Source organism: Salmo salar, chromosome ssa03 (genome assembly GCF_905237065.1).
Source record: "Salmo salar chromosome ssa03, Ssal_v3.1, whole genome shotgun sequence".
In the NCBI taxonomy this organism is placed as follows: Eukaryota; Metazoa; Chordata; class Actinopteri; order Salmoniformes; family Salmonidae; genus Salmo; species Salmo salar.
In genome coordinates this window covers 37,984,506-38,000,604 of record NC_059444.1, presented here as the reverse complement: position 1 = coordinate 38,000,604, position 16,099 = coordinate 37,984,506, and the positions used below count along the sequence as shown (strand labels likewise).

Below are 16,099 nucleotides of genomic sequence, written 5' to 3'. Positions count from 1 at the left end.
CACTGAGTAAAACATTTAATAATCCCCCCTCGCTCACACAAAGTGTTACTGTCAAGTTCAACTGGCCCGCAATGTACTGGCCCCCCATGGGAATCGAACCAACAACCCTGGCGTTGCACACACCATGCTCTACCAACTGAGCCACAGGGAAGGCACATATAGCTCACATATAGTAGTTAGTTAGTTGGCTAGTTAACTAGTTAACATTTCCAGTAAGCAACTTATAACGCATTATAACTTGAGGAACGACAAGGAGTCGTATAACATTACCAGTTAATACTATAGCGAATTGGTTAGGTTACTAACGTTAGCTCATCTGATTAAATCTGATCTTCTTCTGATAAAATTGTCTGACTTTATTCGCTGGCTAATTTTCACATCATACACTCAATTATTTGATCATTTAAGTTGGCTAATGTTGCTCAACATTTCTCTGGCTAGCTAACAGATAACTCGATCCGACTAGCAAGATACTTAACAATGCTAACAATACTTGTTCCAACACACTTTCTCCCTCACCTCAAACTTTCCAAATGCCAGTTGTTTTTCGGTTACAGCTCATGAAGTGAGCACCCAATGCGCAAAATCGTGGACTTCCCAATGCCCAAAACAGCACCCAATGTCACAGGAAGGCCAAAAAGATCCTCAAAGACATCAACCACCCGAGCCACAGCTAGGTTCACCCCGCTATCATCCAGAAGGTGAAGTCAGTACAGGTGCCCAGGGGTGTGAAGGTGAACGGCAAGGCACTGGAGCGATGAACTGCCCTTGCTGTCTCTGCCTGGCCGGCTCCCGTCTCTACACTGGGATTCTCTGCCTCTGACCCTATTACGGGGGCTGAGTCACTGGCTTACTAGTGCTCTTCCATGCCGTCCCTAGGAGGTGTGCGTGGTTTGAGTCATAGACGTGATCTTTCTGTCTGGTTTTGCGCCCCCTCTTGTTCGTGTGGTGGAGGAGATCTTCGTGGGCTATACTCAGTGTTGTCTCAGGGTAGTAAGTTGATGGTATGTTGATATCCCGCTAGTGGTGTGTGAGCTGTGCTTTGGCAAAGTGTGTGGGGTTATATCCTGCCTGGTTGGCCCTGTCCGGGGGTATCGTCGAACGGGGCCACAGTGTCCCCCGATCCACCCGTCTCAGTATCCAGTATCTATGCTGCAATAGTCTATGTGCCGGGGTGCTAGGGTAAGTCTGTTATATCTGATGTCCTGTGTGAATTTAAGTATGCTCCCTCTACTTCTCTCGTTCTCCCTGTCTCCCTCCCTCCCCTACCAGAGGACCTGAGCCCTAGGATCATGCCTCAGGACTACCTGGCCTGATGACTCCTGGCTGTCCCCAGTCCACCTGGTTGTGCTGCTGATCCAGTTTCAACTGTTCTGCTTGCGGCTAGGGAACCCTGACCTGTTCACCGGATGTGCTACCTTGTCCAGGACCTGCTGTTTTCGACTCTCTCTTTCTCTCTCTACCGCACCTGCTGTCTTGACCTCTGGATGCTCGGCTATGAAAAGCCAACTGACATTTACTCCTGAGGTGCTGCCCTGTTGCACCCTCTACAACCACTGTGATTATTATTATTTGACCCTGCTGGTCAGCTATGAATGTTTGAACATCTTGAAGATCAATCAATATTTATATATTTCTTAATTACATTATTACTTTTAGATTTGTGTGTATTGTTGTGAGTTGTTAGATACTACTGCACTGTTGAGGCTAGAAACACAAGCATTTCGCTACACCAGCAATAGCATCTGCCCCCCTTAATAGAAAGTTACTCAAGTAAAAGGGAGTCAGCCAGTAAAAAAACGACTTGAGTAAAAGTCAATTAAAAAGTTCTGTCAATTGTTCAATTAAAATGTTCTGTCAAAAGTCTATTAAAAATGTATGGTTAGTCAGGGTCACACCAACACTCAGAAATGATTTACAAAATATGCATTTGTATTTAGTGAATACGCCAGGCCAGAGGCAGTAGAGATGACCATGTGTTCTCTTGATAAGTGCGTGAATTTGACAATTGTCCTGTCCTGCTAAGCATTCAAAATGTAACAAGTACTTTTGGTCAGGGAAAATGTATGGAGTAAAAAGTCTAATATTTTCTTTATGAATGTAGTGCAGTAAAAGTAAAAGTTATGAAAAATATAAATAGTAATGTACAGATATTCCCCAAAACTACTTAATCAGTACTTTGAAGTATTTTTACTTAAGTGCTTTACACCACTGGGTAGCTAAAGGTAAATTAAAAAAGTAATAGTGTGTTAATCGGAGTCTTCTAAATAATTGTGGTGTGTCTACCTTTTCACTGGAACTGAATCGTAGCATCGTATAACCAAAAACACCACTTCCTGTAGTCTAGAATCGAGTGTGTTGAAGAGTGTGTGTATAGTGCGTACATGCATGTCTTTATAAAGTCCCGGTTTCAACCACAGGTTACATGACTGGTAGTTTGTTCTCAGAAAAACAAAACAAATACAAATAAAACAAACAAAAAAATGGTGACAAACAGGATATGCATGATGAAGACAGACTGACAGATTAAAACCTTTTCTTTCAGAAGCATTTTTCATGAAAGATTATCTAGGCCTAACTGGTCAAAGCAAATCAGTAATCGATGACAGGGCCCGCGAGAGAATGTGTATAGCTGTTGTTTCAGCCACAGAGCTCTATCTTAGATAGAGATACAGTACAGCCTAGCTGATAATAAAATGCCACAGAAAATGTTTGCTCCTGTTCTAACAATGTCTTCTTCCTTAACCACTGAGTTGCTTTTTATTATTGCTGCCTCCGTCTCTGCTGATGATCCCTCCGTTATAACCTTTCTTTGGTCTCTATAGAAAAGATAGGAACATAGTTTTAATGCAGAAGTGTTTCCACCACTGTGGGTTTTGTCGATTTAACACATGTAACTTACCTAATGGTGGATAACATGTGTTAACCACATCTAGTGGGACCCTCTACTTCTGACACTGGTGAAGAAAGGAACAACAGTAGGAGTCCTAACCTTTCCCCTTCTGACTGACAGACCACAGAGAACCTCTCCATCACTTCTTACTGAACCACAGAGACTACACGCACACACACACGCACGCACACACACACACACACACACACACACACGCACGCACGCACACACACACGCACGCACGCACGCACACACACACACACACACACACACACACACACACACACATACATACATACATACATACATACATACATACATACATACATACATACATACATACATACATACATACATACATACATACATACATACATACATACATACATACATACAGAGAGAGACACTAGACACACACACACACAAACACAGAATACTGGAACCTTTTCATTGCACAGGTAACGAGACAGGATAATGATGTCACTGATGATGACAACAAAGCAAAACCACAGATACAGGTACAGTACAAACCAATGACTCAGACTCCGAATCAGACTGCCTCTCATTCCTTTGGAGAACAAGACATTCCCATTCTCAAACAAACTCTTATGGGCTAATTGTAAAATAAAGGCATCACTTAAGAAATGCATTAAAGGGAGTCCTAATCATCGCTACCAGCAATGTAGTAGCAACAAGTGATTGTTTTCTAATCTCCCGCCAGAAGTGAGTGCTTTTATGTAAATGTTTTTCATTAATAATCAGAGTCAAAATGAAGGTACAGTTTGCTTTAACTGCCTTTCAAGACACCCAAGGAGGGTACTGTACACACATGAGGAATTATACAATACAATAATATGGTTATCCAAAGAAACTCATAGTTAGCAACATACTGTACATTGTGTGACTTACACACAACCATACACGTAATAGTATTCATAGTGCACAGAACGATGTGACTTTACAGAGGTGGAAACAGATATGGAGGTGTTAGTAAGCGGCTGTACAGACGGAAGGGGAAAATCCACTGTGACATACTAGAGCATTCACACACCTCAAACACTCATACCTACTCCACAGCAGCCAAGCCCCCAAAACCCCTTCGGTTAACAGAGATACAGCGTTAACTTTCTCTCTTCCCACATGTCGTAACCTATTTAACATCAACCACCACTGTTAGTGTACACCACGCGCTAACCAGTTGTTCCACAGGAGCTCCAGCCATGTTTTACTGTGTACACTGATACAGTTGAAACAAGATGGCCCCCATCTTAAGACCCCCTCCACAGCTTTCCCTCTTTCTTGGAGCCATTGAAATGGCTAATTCTAGAATGAGTCTAATTCTAGAAAGCACCGTCTGGTTCTGACTCTATGGTTGAAACACAGAGATCACTAGATGGCCATGCTAGACTGGACAATCGTGTCAACATGGTCAGATTTGATGAGCAGGTACTAGGTAGAGCTTGTTCTTTATCAATTAGGGTAAGAGGTCAAATTCAGGGTAAGGTTATAGTTCAGGTTTGGGGTTAAAAGCATTTGTGTAACATTTGTGTCTATCCATCTGTCCTTTCTTGCATGGCCTGATGTGACGATCATGGAACTTATGGGTCATATAGGTCATCAGTTGCGAAACAAAGTGATTAATATCCATAGCTAGAGGTCAGCAGAAAATGTCATCTTCAACAGCAATATCTGCTTTTCTTAACTTACCCCTCTTAATCGTTGGAATGGGTTGCTTTTATATAACTTTTTTCACTTATAATATTGTAAAGTGCTGCTCATCCATTACTAATGTCTAGCACGCACCTGGGTGATGCATGGCAGCCAATTTGCACCAGAACCCTCACCATATGTTGGCTATTACATTGGATGACAGAGGACAACAAATCGCCCATTTAAAACAATTATTTTATTAAGAAACATTATACATTGTTTAGCATACTGGCAAATAGCCAGCAAGTTAACACACAATCACAATCATCAAATTCACTGTGGAAGTAAATTAGATGTAATAATTTATAAATATATAAAGATATTCATTAAAGTTACATAAATGTTATAATAGCTGCATATTTAAAATATTCTAACATTCAAAGTCAATAGTCTGATGTACTATGAACTGGAAAAGTCTATGTCCTTCTACGTCTTGTGGTGTGTTGTTGACCATTGAGAAGCAATTTTGGGGTTGTGAGCTGAAAATGTTGTTTTGTGAGGGTTGTTGTTGGCTGGTTGTGCGACAGTGGTGGTTGTAGTAGAAGTAGTAGTTGAGCTGATGTGATGTTTTTGCAGTGTGTGAGACTTGTTCTTCTCCATCAGGTACTGCATGGTTTTCTGTGCCCAGGGGTTGGAAGTATCAGAGCAGATTCGTTTGCCCTTCACTGTGACAAACCTGGGGAAAGAACAGGTTTAAAAAAACAATTAGACCAGTCACAACAGATACACGCTCAAAACCGTCATGCTTTCTATGAACCAACTGTCCATCTGAGTATAATGCATTATAAATGCATTCATATACTGCATTCACAACAGCTGAAAGTAAGGGATAATCAATGGAAAATGAACAATGTGAAAAGTGTGTTCCACGACCTGCTAGCAGAGTGGAACTAACCTTCCACAGTTGCATTATTTTCCAGAGAAAGCATAGAGCCCCGAGTTGATTATGCTTTTTATACCATGGCTATAATTGAACACATTTGCCGCTAGAGATGTGTTCATTTGCAGGTAAAAATGTGCTCAACATCCACTGAAGTAGCTAGCAAGTTTACTCGATAGCTACTGTAGTTGCCTTGGTAGTCAAACAAACAGACTTGCTAGTTTAGCAAACCAAACCATCAGTCCTAGCTTGCTATTCCTAAAATCGAATTCAACAATGCCAATGATGTTTATGAGCACTTACATCACTGCCTTTATGTTACACATGGCTGTGTCCTGTAGGTAGTAGGAAACGATCAGGTTACGCCGCACTGTAGTGCCTTTAAGCTCCAAACAGCAGGAGGTTACCGATCCACCGGCTACAAGAGAGAGAAGAGTTGTATTATCATGTTCATCATCACCGTCATCCATTTCCACTATACTTATAAAGCATGACATTATTTTCGTCACCATGCATTTCCATCATCATCAATTTGCTTCCTATGCTAAGAACAAACATCTTAAGTGGACTCTAACACTGTCTAATCAAATGCACGATCATAGAAAACACACACACCTTGAGCAGAAGTAGTGGACATCAGTAGAGCGGTGGCGAAGAGAAGCAGGAGAGGGAGGAGGGCCTTCATTCTGCCTATGTCACTGACACGGAGTCTGCAGTCAAATGTGTCACGTTCACCAGAACTGTAGCTCTTTTAAAGGCCACAAACCTCATACGCAGCGACCCAGCATACACGTATGCAAATACTTTTCCTACACTCAGAGAGCATCACAGATGGGTTTCCTCCCACAGACCCCCTAACCATGAGGACTGTCTCCCCCACTGTCACTTTCTCATCACTGGTGACAGAGCAGGGTTCCATAGTGGTGGTGAGTGACACTAAAGCCATAGAATTCTAGTTCTATGACTGTAGTACTGAGAGGCTGGTTTAATGCATGGCTATGTGGACACATAGAGGGAAGCCCAGTGTTTTGGTAAGAAATGGCCTGATAACATGCACGACTGTCTCTCAGTATTAGTGTTAGTGAGACGGTTTAATAAAAGGCCCATGTAGCATTTGAGGCTAACCACAAGATAGGTTGAGAATGCAAGGGAGGACATTTTCAGAGGCGTCACATCCAAATGGAAAATGTGGCTTGAGTGGGACGTAAAACAATTCATACGCTAACCCTGACTAACTGTGCATACTGTACTATTCACACAGTAGTGGCAGTAATGTGGCAGACACTGTTAAAATGGAGACTTCAACCTGTCACTGTGTGAGAGTGAGTCAGTTACCACAAGGGTAAAATGAGAAGTTGTCAATTACCTTTTCTTTTTATATCAAAGGTTTGCAGCAGTAAAAATACCTGTAGAATCAATTAATATCAAGCCAAACACATTACTTGTATAATGTATTTATCTTAAACTGATTTAGAAACAGTTTACTAGGTAATAAATGCATAAATAAATAAAAAATAAATCAAATAAGTAAATAAGCATGTTAGTGTTTGTCATGCAAATACTGTTTATGTCCAGTTTGAACAATTCAAGACTGATCTGTAGGATGGCAATGATATTTCCTCCAAATATTCTGCTTGGCCATACAAATACTATGAAGATAGTCCAACTCCTATTATGATGTTATGCACCATGGTGACCATCACTTTGAAGGTAAACTGACAAGGAAAACCCCTAGTCATATTATCTGAAAGTAATGCTTATCACTGACCAGATGATTCATTGGTTATTGTTAGAGATGTGTTTTCTGTTGCTGTAGGTTCTGAGGTAAAGTTTTACCTGATGAATGGAGCAAATCATCTCTCCAACCACAGATAATTCAGACCTCTCTGTTCCACTTACACAAAAAAACACACATGCATGCACACACACACACACACACACACACACACACACACACACACACACACACACACCGTTCCACTGGTTATGATATTTCTGTGGTCACATGGTCTTTAGACCCCTGAAAGTCCCCTTAACGTTCTTGGGACATTGTGTCATGGCCCCCTGGAGGTTTTTGACACGTGATGGTCCCAGGTGCCCCAAACGATTATAAGTGAAGTAATTGAATGGTATGGGGGTTATAAGGTAACTGTTATACTGTTCAGCTAAAATAGTGTAAAATCTTCAATCAATGACTATATGATTGCATTTGACATGATCACTTCGCACTGACTTTTCAATATGACCCCACATGGGTTTGAATTTACAACCTCTGGACTTGGGGTGTGCCGAACTTCCTGCTGGGCCACCAAAATCTGTCAAATTTCAGAAGTCCCCTACACATTCATCAGTGGTTCACCAATCAGAGCCTTAATGGGCTTGGCAACAGTAAACAGGGACGATGTGTAATGAAACTAGGGTGCGTGTGCCCTGGGTAAAATGTCCGTTTGTTTGTTGGTAGAACATTTCTTTGCGACCATTGGGTGACGTCCCCGGGACAAACCGGGAACTAGACAAAAACCTCCAGGGGACCATGACACAACATCCCAAGAACGTTCAGGCGCCCTCCAGGGGACCATGACACAACGTCCCAAGAACGTCCTAAAAACGTCATCGGGGACATTCCCGGGACCAACCCGAGAACTAGACAAAACAATCAAGGGACCATGACACAACGTCCTGACGACTTTAGGCGACTATTACGTGAGTGACATCACCGGGTCGTCTTAATGACTCATTTTTGTTTGCAGGGGTCATATCTGACAGTAATTGTTATCACTGACCAGATGAATCATTGGTTATTATTAGAGATGTGTTTTCTGTTGCTGTGGGTTCTGAGTCAGGTTTTTATCTGATGAGTGGAGCTACTATTCTCTGATTATTCACAAACACGCATGCTCTTTCCACTGGTTTATGATGTGTTATGAAGTGTTCTTAACTCAGGGCCTAGGTGTGACATGGTAAGAACAGAAAGGTGATGTGGGCTGAGGGAGGGACAGGAAGAGAGTGAGAGAGGTGAAGAAAAGACAGGGGCTTACGAGAAAGGAAGTAGGGGTAGTGTTGGTGGTCAACTCAGTCATTCCATCATTGTTTGCATGAAATAAGTAGCAACACAACGACTGTACAGTAACAAGGATTTAAAGTTGCTGCAGACAGAGATTGATTTTTTGTCCTATTCGTAGGGTTCATGCAAATAAGGCAGACACCGTAATACAGTGTAGACAGTTTAAATATAAGTGGCCAAGCATGTATGCATGCATCTGTGCAAAAGACAGAGGAAGAGAGCGAGAGAGTGAGAGAAAGAGAGAGAGAAAAAAGAGAAAAGAGAGAGAGACAGAGAGAAAGAGAGAAAGAAAGAGTGAAAGAAAGTAAGACAGAGAGAGAGAGAAAGAGAAAGAGCAGAGAGCAGATGTGTAGTCTAACCACAAACGTACTGTAGGTGAGATAAGTGTGTAGGAGAGACTGGAACTCTGTAGTCCGTTATCACAGCCCATGTGTTCAAAAATACACACTGCATGTTGCCCACACACACACACAGACTTCTGTTCCAAGCCCGGGGGTTGCTCTCCGGCTGAGAGACAAAGAGAGTATAGCCTCTGGGCTAGTCTATGTTAATGTGCCACCAGGTTATATGAGCTAAGTCATATTTAACATACTGTTCTGTCTGTATAGGGATTCCTATGGTGGGAGAGACATTGGGACACTCTGACCATCACTTCCCCTCTCTCTCTGTTGTCCTTCCCTCCCTCACATTTTTGTATGCAAATGAATGGGTAAGCATGGAGATAGTCATTTCCAAACTAGTTCTCTTTAAGCCATGTTCTGGGCTGGGATAGGCCTATCTACAGATAACTTCAACTCCTAGCCAATCTGGACACTGAAAGTAATAAAGGTTTGATGAAAGGTTGCACATAATAGTCAGAAAAGGGCAGAGAAGTAAATAACACAACCAGGGTTGGGCTTAATTCCACAAATGCAATTCGAGTTCAATTCCACCTCACTGTAAATTCCATTTAATTCAATTCATATTCCTGGTCAGTCTCTGAATTCCGAGATGATTCAATTCCTCCCAATTACAATGTTAGGTGCATTCCAATAATTAAATTCCCAATTCAATTCCCCAACAATTTCACAAATTCCAATTCCTTGAGCCATTCAGGCTTATCATGTCACTGTTAGCTATACTGGCAATATATAAATCCACGTAAAAATGACTTAAAACAAGTCACGCAGTCCATTTTTTTTTATACTAGGTGGAATTTGACATGGAATTGGAATTGACCTCAACCCCGGACCGAAATAGACAGACATCAATTAAATAATAATATAATAATAATCATCATCATCATAATATTATAATATACGCAATTTAGCACATGATTTTAGCCAAAGCGACGTCATGTGTGCATATAATTTTACGTACGAGTGGTCCAAGAAATCAAACTCACAATCCTGGTGTTGCAAGCGCTATCATGATCTACCAACTGAGCTGCAGGTCAACATACTTTCCATGACACAGCACTAGATATGATACATCATCATCAGTCATTAATAAAGGCTTTTCTAGAGCTCTGACTGTAGAGTGGGTTAGAGGTCAGGTCAGATGGATGCTACATACTAAACTCAGCAAAAAAAGAAACTTCCCTTTTTCAGGACCTTTTCTATCAAAGACAATTCATAAAAATCCAAATAACTTCACAGATCTTCATCGCAAAGGGTTTAAACACTGTTTCCCATGCTTGTTCAATGAACCATAAACAATTAATGAACATGCACCTGTGGAACGGTCGTTAAGACACTAACAGCTTACAGACGGTAGGCAATTAAGGTCACAGGTATGAAAACTAGAGGTCGACCGATTAATCGGAATGGCCGATTAATTAGGGCCGATTTCAAGTTTTCATAACAATCGGTAATCGGTATTTTTGGGCACCGATTTGCCGATTTAAAAAAAAATGTAAAAACATTTTTTTTTAGGACCTTTATTTAATTAGGCAATCAGTTAAGAACACATTCTTATTTTCAATGACGGCCTTGGAATGGTGGGTTAACTGCCTTGTTCAGGGGCAGAACGACAGATTTTTACCTTGTCAGCTTGGGGATGCAACCTTATGGTTAACTAGTCCAACGCTCTAACCACCTGCTTTACGTTGCACTCCACGAGGAGCCTGCCTGTTACGCGAATGCAGTAAGAAGCCAAGGTAAGTTGCTAGCTATTATTAAACTTATCTTATAAAAAACAATCAATCAATCATAATCACTAGTTAACTACACATGGTTGATGATATTACTAGTTTATCTAGCCAGTCCTGCGTTTCATCTAATCGATGTGGTTCGCATTCGCGAAAAAGGACTGTCTTTGCTCCGACGTGTACCTGACCATAAACATTAATGCCTTTCTTAAAATCAATACACAAGTATATATTTTTAAACCTGCATATTTAGTTAATATTGCCTACTAACATGAATTTCTTTTAGCTAGGGAAAATGTGTCACTTCTCTTGCAAACAGAGTCAGGGTATATGCAACAGTTTGGGCCGCCTGGCTCGTTGCGAACTGTGAAGACTATTTCTTCCTAACAAAGACAGCCGACTTTGCCAAACGGGGGATGATTTAACAAAAGCGCATTTGCGAAAAAAAGCGCAATCGTTACACGACTGTACCTAACCATAAACATCAATGCCTTTCTTAAAATCAATACACAGAAGTATATATTTTTAAACCTGCATATAACACTTTGTTTTTGCATTATTTAAACCAAATTGTACATGTTTCATTATTTATTTGAGGCTAAATTGATTTTATTGATGTATTATATTAAGTTAAAATAAGTGATCATTCAGTATTGTTGTAATTGTCATTATTACAAATAAATAAATATTTTTAAAAAAATCGGCAGATTAATCGGCAGCGGCTTTTTTTTGGCCAGTGCTCAGACTGTCCGAAATAGGCTGAGAGAGGCTGGACTGAGGGCTTGTAGGCCTGTCGTAAGGCAGGTCCTCATCAGACATCACCAGCGACAACGTCGCCTATGGGCACAAACCCACCATCGCTGGACCAGACAAGATTGGCAAAAAGTGATCTTCACTGACGAGTCACAGTATTGTCTCACAAGGGGTGATGGTCGGATTTGTGTTTATTGTCGAAGGAATGCGCGTTACACAGTGGCCTGTACTCTGGAGCAGAATCGATTTGGAGGTGGAGGGTCCATCATGGTCTGGGGCGGTGTGTCACAGCATCATCGGACTGAGCTTGTTGTCATTGCAGGCAATCTCAATGCTTTTGTGTTACAGGGAAGACATCCTCCTCCCTCATGTGGTACCCTTCCTACAGGCTCATCCTGACATGACCCTCCAGCATGACAATGCCACGAGCCATTCTGCTCGTTCTGTACGTGATTTCCTGCAAGAAAGGAATGTCAGTGTTCTGCCATGGCCAGCGAAGAGCCCGGATCTCAATCCCAATGAGCACGTCTGGGACCTGTTGGATCGGAAGGTGAGGGCTAGGGCCATTCCCCCCAGAAATGTCTGGTAACTTGCAGGTGCCTTGGTGGAAGAGTGGGGTAACATCTCACAGCAAGAACTGGCAAATCTGGTGCAGTCCATGAGGAGGAGATGCACTGCAGTACTTAATGCAGCTGGTGGCCACATCAGATACTGACGGTTACTTTTGATTTTGACCCCCCCTTTGTTCAGGGACACATTATTCAATTTCTGTTAGTCACATGTCTGTGGAACTTGTTCAGTTTATGTCTCAGTTGTTGAATCTTGTTATGTTCATACAAATATTTATACATGTTAAGTTTGCTGAAAATAAACACAGTTGACAGTGAGAGGACGCTTCTTTTTTTGCTGAGTTTATATATTAATAGAGAGTTTCCTAAACTGAAGTAGGTGAGAGGTTCACACAGCCAAAGAAACATTAGACAAGATCAGTCATTGACACAGGCTTTGCTAGACAGCATCCGACATCACATATTACAGTATGTATTTACAAATAAACCTAGATCTAAACTAAACCTAGCATGACATTCCCAGGTAAGAGATAGGTCAAGCTCTTACAACTTGCCAATGACCAAACTCTGGATTATGAATGGGGGAAAAGCAGAACTTATATTGTTACACTCTCTCTTTCCTTTCTAATTCATACATTTAAGACTTTCACAATAGCTTAAATTACATCTTCATTCAGATAAACGGATCTGAATGACCAAACTGCTGGTAAAGTCTAGGCCTACTTCTGCTTTTCATTAACGGGGAATCACAATGCAGAACTAGAGAATAAGGGTGTTTTCAAACATGAATTCAAGACATTGGTAATTTGTCATTCAATATTTCAGGGTGCAGTTTATCTGAACGATTCTATTATTCAACGACCACAACACCAAAAAAACACCTTGCCCAATGCAGTCTGAAGACAGGCCGTGCCCTGAAAGGCATGACTACCCAACCCATGGGTCCAAACATGACTCAATACCCACACCGTCTACCTGTTTCCTGTCACACCAAACTCATATGTAACACAAACAGACACAGAGCTGTCTCTAAGGAAATCAATGGGACGGATGCATCTCAATAGTGTGAGGCAATACGTTTCTGCATATATTATGAGTTGCCTTTTTATCCACAAAGGCATCTTTTCGCTCAATTCCTTACTTACTGTTGAGAGTTAGAATAGTAGAATACACAAGGTGACATTTCGTAATATGGTTGTGCATCAGCTGTTTTTCTCTTGTTATGTCAGTCACTGACAGTCTATCTAAACTTGTTATTATGGTTGAATTACTGACCTGGCTAAGAAAACAAATATTTTGTTAGTGTCTCACTCAGATATCAAATAAAAAACTGCAAGATGTGTAGAATTGCAGCAAACCTGTTTTAAAACTGCAAATTAACTCAAAATTATATATTTTTTTTATCTCAGCTGTCAGAGGAGGGACACTAAAATGTTTTGCTCGTAGTGTGGGGGGGGGGGGTTACACAGACCCACGAGCAACTGGCCCAAATTTTTTGTGTCCCCTACCCCTATCAAAGTTGCCCTTCCCTGCCCTAGGCCACCGGATTGGTGTGGACTGGGGCTGGTGCACTTGGTTTGAGGGAACGGAAAACTCACCCTTTCTTCCTCTTTTCAGTTTCCTGCTCTGACCGCAAAGGACCGATATGGATGGAGGGAGGAAGGATGGAAGGAGGGAGGGCAGGCGGGAGAGGAGGAAGGAGGGCTGCGAAATGTGTGCAGTCACCAGCACATGATCTCATGACCTCACAGCATGCCCAAACATATCTGTTGACATCATCACTTGTGGACCCCGTCACCCCACCCCACCATGCCACACATACACATACAAATACACACAGTGTCGTACCGCAGTATAGAAAAATGTGCCGTTTTTAAGCTAATTCCCTGCTATTCTACACATTTTGAGTAGTGCATACACACACACACACACACACACTCACGCACGCACGCACGCACGCACACACACACCCCAAGTACCTACCGCTGCACAGTGGAAATCACAATCTGGTCACCCCTGGCCCTGGGTATGTTTTGATTCAATGGACTAGGCCTGTGCAAATTCAGGTCCCTATACGACTCATGAAAGAACCATCCCCTAACCTAAATCCAACATAAATGCTACATTTTCCAACACTAGAGAAATCCATATGCCTGAATCCATCTAGTCAGTGGCCTGACCATCATTTTTTCAGAGTTTCATTCAATAAGCACACCATGGTCTTAATTACACAATCTTTACAGGAAATGTCTGACTAAGCAGAAGCACCCATGAGTGTCCCCCGGTCCCCCGTCACCCCAGCCAACCCCATCCTCGTTCTGAAAAAAAAACACAGATCCGGACGGACTGAATCAGGTTCCTCATTTTAGGGTTTAAAAGCTGATGCTCTGGTCAAGAAAGATCAGTCATCTCCTGTCCTCCAGCCGGTTCGAGCCTTCTGAATCAGACAAGAACACAGTTGAGAACACCACCGAACATCTCTCTAGCAACCATGCAGCTGTGCTACGGACCAATGGCGTGCCTCGCTCTCTTCGCCGTCGTTCTCTCGTTAACGGCCACTGACACTGGTAAGTACAGTCTACTACTGTAGTGAATTTGGAGGGTATAGTCCTTGCAGGACTTGAACCGACAACTTTGCATATGATCATCCAACAACTAAGATTATGCCAAGAGATCTGAAACCCTTGGCAAAGTTATTGGTTTAGTCCTATTTTAGTGTTTTATAAACTCTGTAAATACAATATTTTCTGGAATAAAATTAGTTATTACAAATATGCTGTACTAGGGGAAATTAGAGCGGGGTGGTTGTGGTGGGTTAAAACATTTTGTACTTAACCACATTTGCTTCTTTAACTCTTCAGATGCAAACAAGGTTCACAACTGTTGCACAAAGGTCTCCAAGCAGAAAATCACAGGTCTCATCATCGGCGCCAGATTGCAGAAAAAGGCCCTTCCCTGTGTCAATGCTGTCATGTAAGAACCTCCCCATCCAAACAGAACATAGAACTTCACCAATAAAATGTATTAGGCCCACTTTTACAACCTCCAGTCAGATGAATGAGTTACGACAAGAGTAGGACAGTTGTCTAAATGTTGTCATCTTGTGTTCCACACAGCTTCGAGACTGAAGATGGAGAGACCATCTGCAGCCATTGGAAAGAGTCCTGGGTTCGAAAAGCATTCTTTCAACTGGAGTAAGTCATCAACAATATAACCAATGAGTGATCAATAGTCAGTCATATTCATTCATATACATAGTGTAGTACTCACTGTAGGCTAATCCTGTAATACTCACCGGTTGCATATTTTCATGGCTGGCAAGAGTAGGTGACCTGCATAAAGACCTGTACAAGCGCCATAGGAGAAAAGACTGGATGTAAAATAAATAAATGGTTGATGGAAAGTTGAAATGCTTACTTTTGCTGCTCTTTCTTCTAGGATGGCCAGAAAGTCACTGGACACACGGAACACCACCGCCACATACCCATAGAGGACGCTCTTCACCATCATCATCATCATCACTCGCTGAACTTGAGGGATAGCGTTGTTTAAACCTGTAATTGAAATGATAAACTATTACATTATTTATACTAAAGAAGATACATTTAAAGCCATCCAGATATTATGAGTGAAACTGGTGTATTTATTATTTATTGCCAGTTGAAGTATTTATTGGGTGTTTTATATGTAGATTGAATGGCTTTTTATGAATTGCAGTTTACTATATGCTATTAACATTTAGTTAATTAATTTGATGCACATCTTAAAGTCAAAGGTCAACAGCCTATTTCCAAGTTTAAATAAACTGGAGATGTAAGAATGTATGTCAAGTATTTATACCAAATAAAACAACTGAATCCTTTGCTATCCCATCTTATAATCAATCCCTTAGTAATTTCGTTATAAACATGAGTCCTGCGTATTGTACATTCACCATTTGCATGGATTAATTGGCTTTATACTCCATTAATTTCTTCATTCTGGACCACATTTTGGTTGAATCGCCTCGATTTATAGATTCTTGCCGCCACCGGGCGGATTCAACTTAGCATTGCAGCTTGCCTTCAACATGTATGGACCTTTCCTTATTTCATCTCTGTCA

The 16,099-nt window shown here is 41.5% G+C and overlaps 2 protein-coding genes across 2 annotated transcripts; one reads left to right on the top strand and one right to left on the bottom strand.

Annotated features, from left to right (window-relative positions):
* Positions 1 to 4,781: 4,781 nt before the first annotated feature.
* On the bottom strand, positions 4,782 to 6,226 carry LOC106600446 (C-C motif chemokine 4). Its single transcript, XM_014191806.2, has 3 exons — positions 6,099 to 6,226; positions 5,787 to 5,901; positions 4,782 to 5,279 (listed from the first exon to the last, which is right to left on the bottom strand). Exons 1-3 carry the CDS (start codon positions 6,166 to 6,168, stop codon positions 5,030 to 5,032), a joined length of 435 nt encoding a protein of 144 aa, XP_014047281.1. The 5' UTR covers positions 6,169 to 6,226; the 3' UTR covers positions 4,782 to 5,029.
* An 8,180-nt stretch (positions 6,227 to 14,406) lies between these two features.
* LOC106600447 (C-C motif chemokine 4-like) lies at positions 14,407 to 15,859 on the top strand. Its single transcript, XM_014191808.2, has 4 exons — positions 14,407 to 14,564; positions 14,859 to 14,970; positions 15,114 to 15,191; positions 15,436 to 15,859. Exons 1-4 carry the CDS (start codon positions 14,489 to 14,491, stop codon positions 15,485 to 15,487), a joined length of 318 nt encoding a protein of 105 aa, XP_014047283.1. The 5' UTR covers positions 14,407 to 14,488; the 3' UTR covers positions 15,488 to 15,859.
* The last annotated feature ends 240 nt before the right edge of the window (positions 15,860 to 16,099 follow it).

What these genes read in the sequence shown, in the direction of transcription:
- LOC106600447 (XM_014191808.2), top strand. Translation starts at nt 14,489, where the DNA reads ATGCAGCTGTGCTACGGACCAATGGCGTGCCTCGCTCTCTTCGCCGTC. An exon ending in GTTAACGGCCACTGACACTG is followed by an intron (nt 14,565 to 14,858) that starts GTAAGTACAGTC and finishes TTAACTCTTCAG; the next exon opens with ATGCAAACAAGGTTCACAAC. An exon ending in CCCTGTGTCAATGCTGTCAT is followed by an intron (nt 14,971 to 15,113) that starts GTAAGAACCTCC and finishes TGTTCCACACAG; the next exon opens with CTTCGAGACTGAAGATGGAG.
- LOC106600446 (XM_014191806.2), bottom strand. Translation starts at nt 6,168, where the DNA reads ATGAAGGCCCTCCTCCCTCTCCTGCTTCTCTTCGCCACCGCTCTACTG. An exon ending in GTCCACTACTTCTGCTCAAG is followed by an intron (nt 5,902 to 6,098) that starts GTGTGTGTGTTT and finishes TCTCTCTTGTAG; the next exon opens with CCGGTGGATCGGTAACCTCC. An exon ending in TGTAACATAAAGGCAGTGAT is followed by an intron (nt 5,280 to 5,786) that starts GTAAGTGCTCAT and finishes TTCTTTCCCCAG; the next exon opens with GTTTGTCACAGTGAAGGGCA.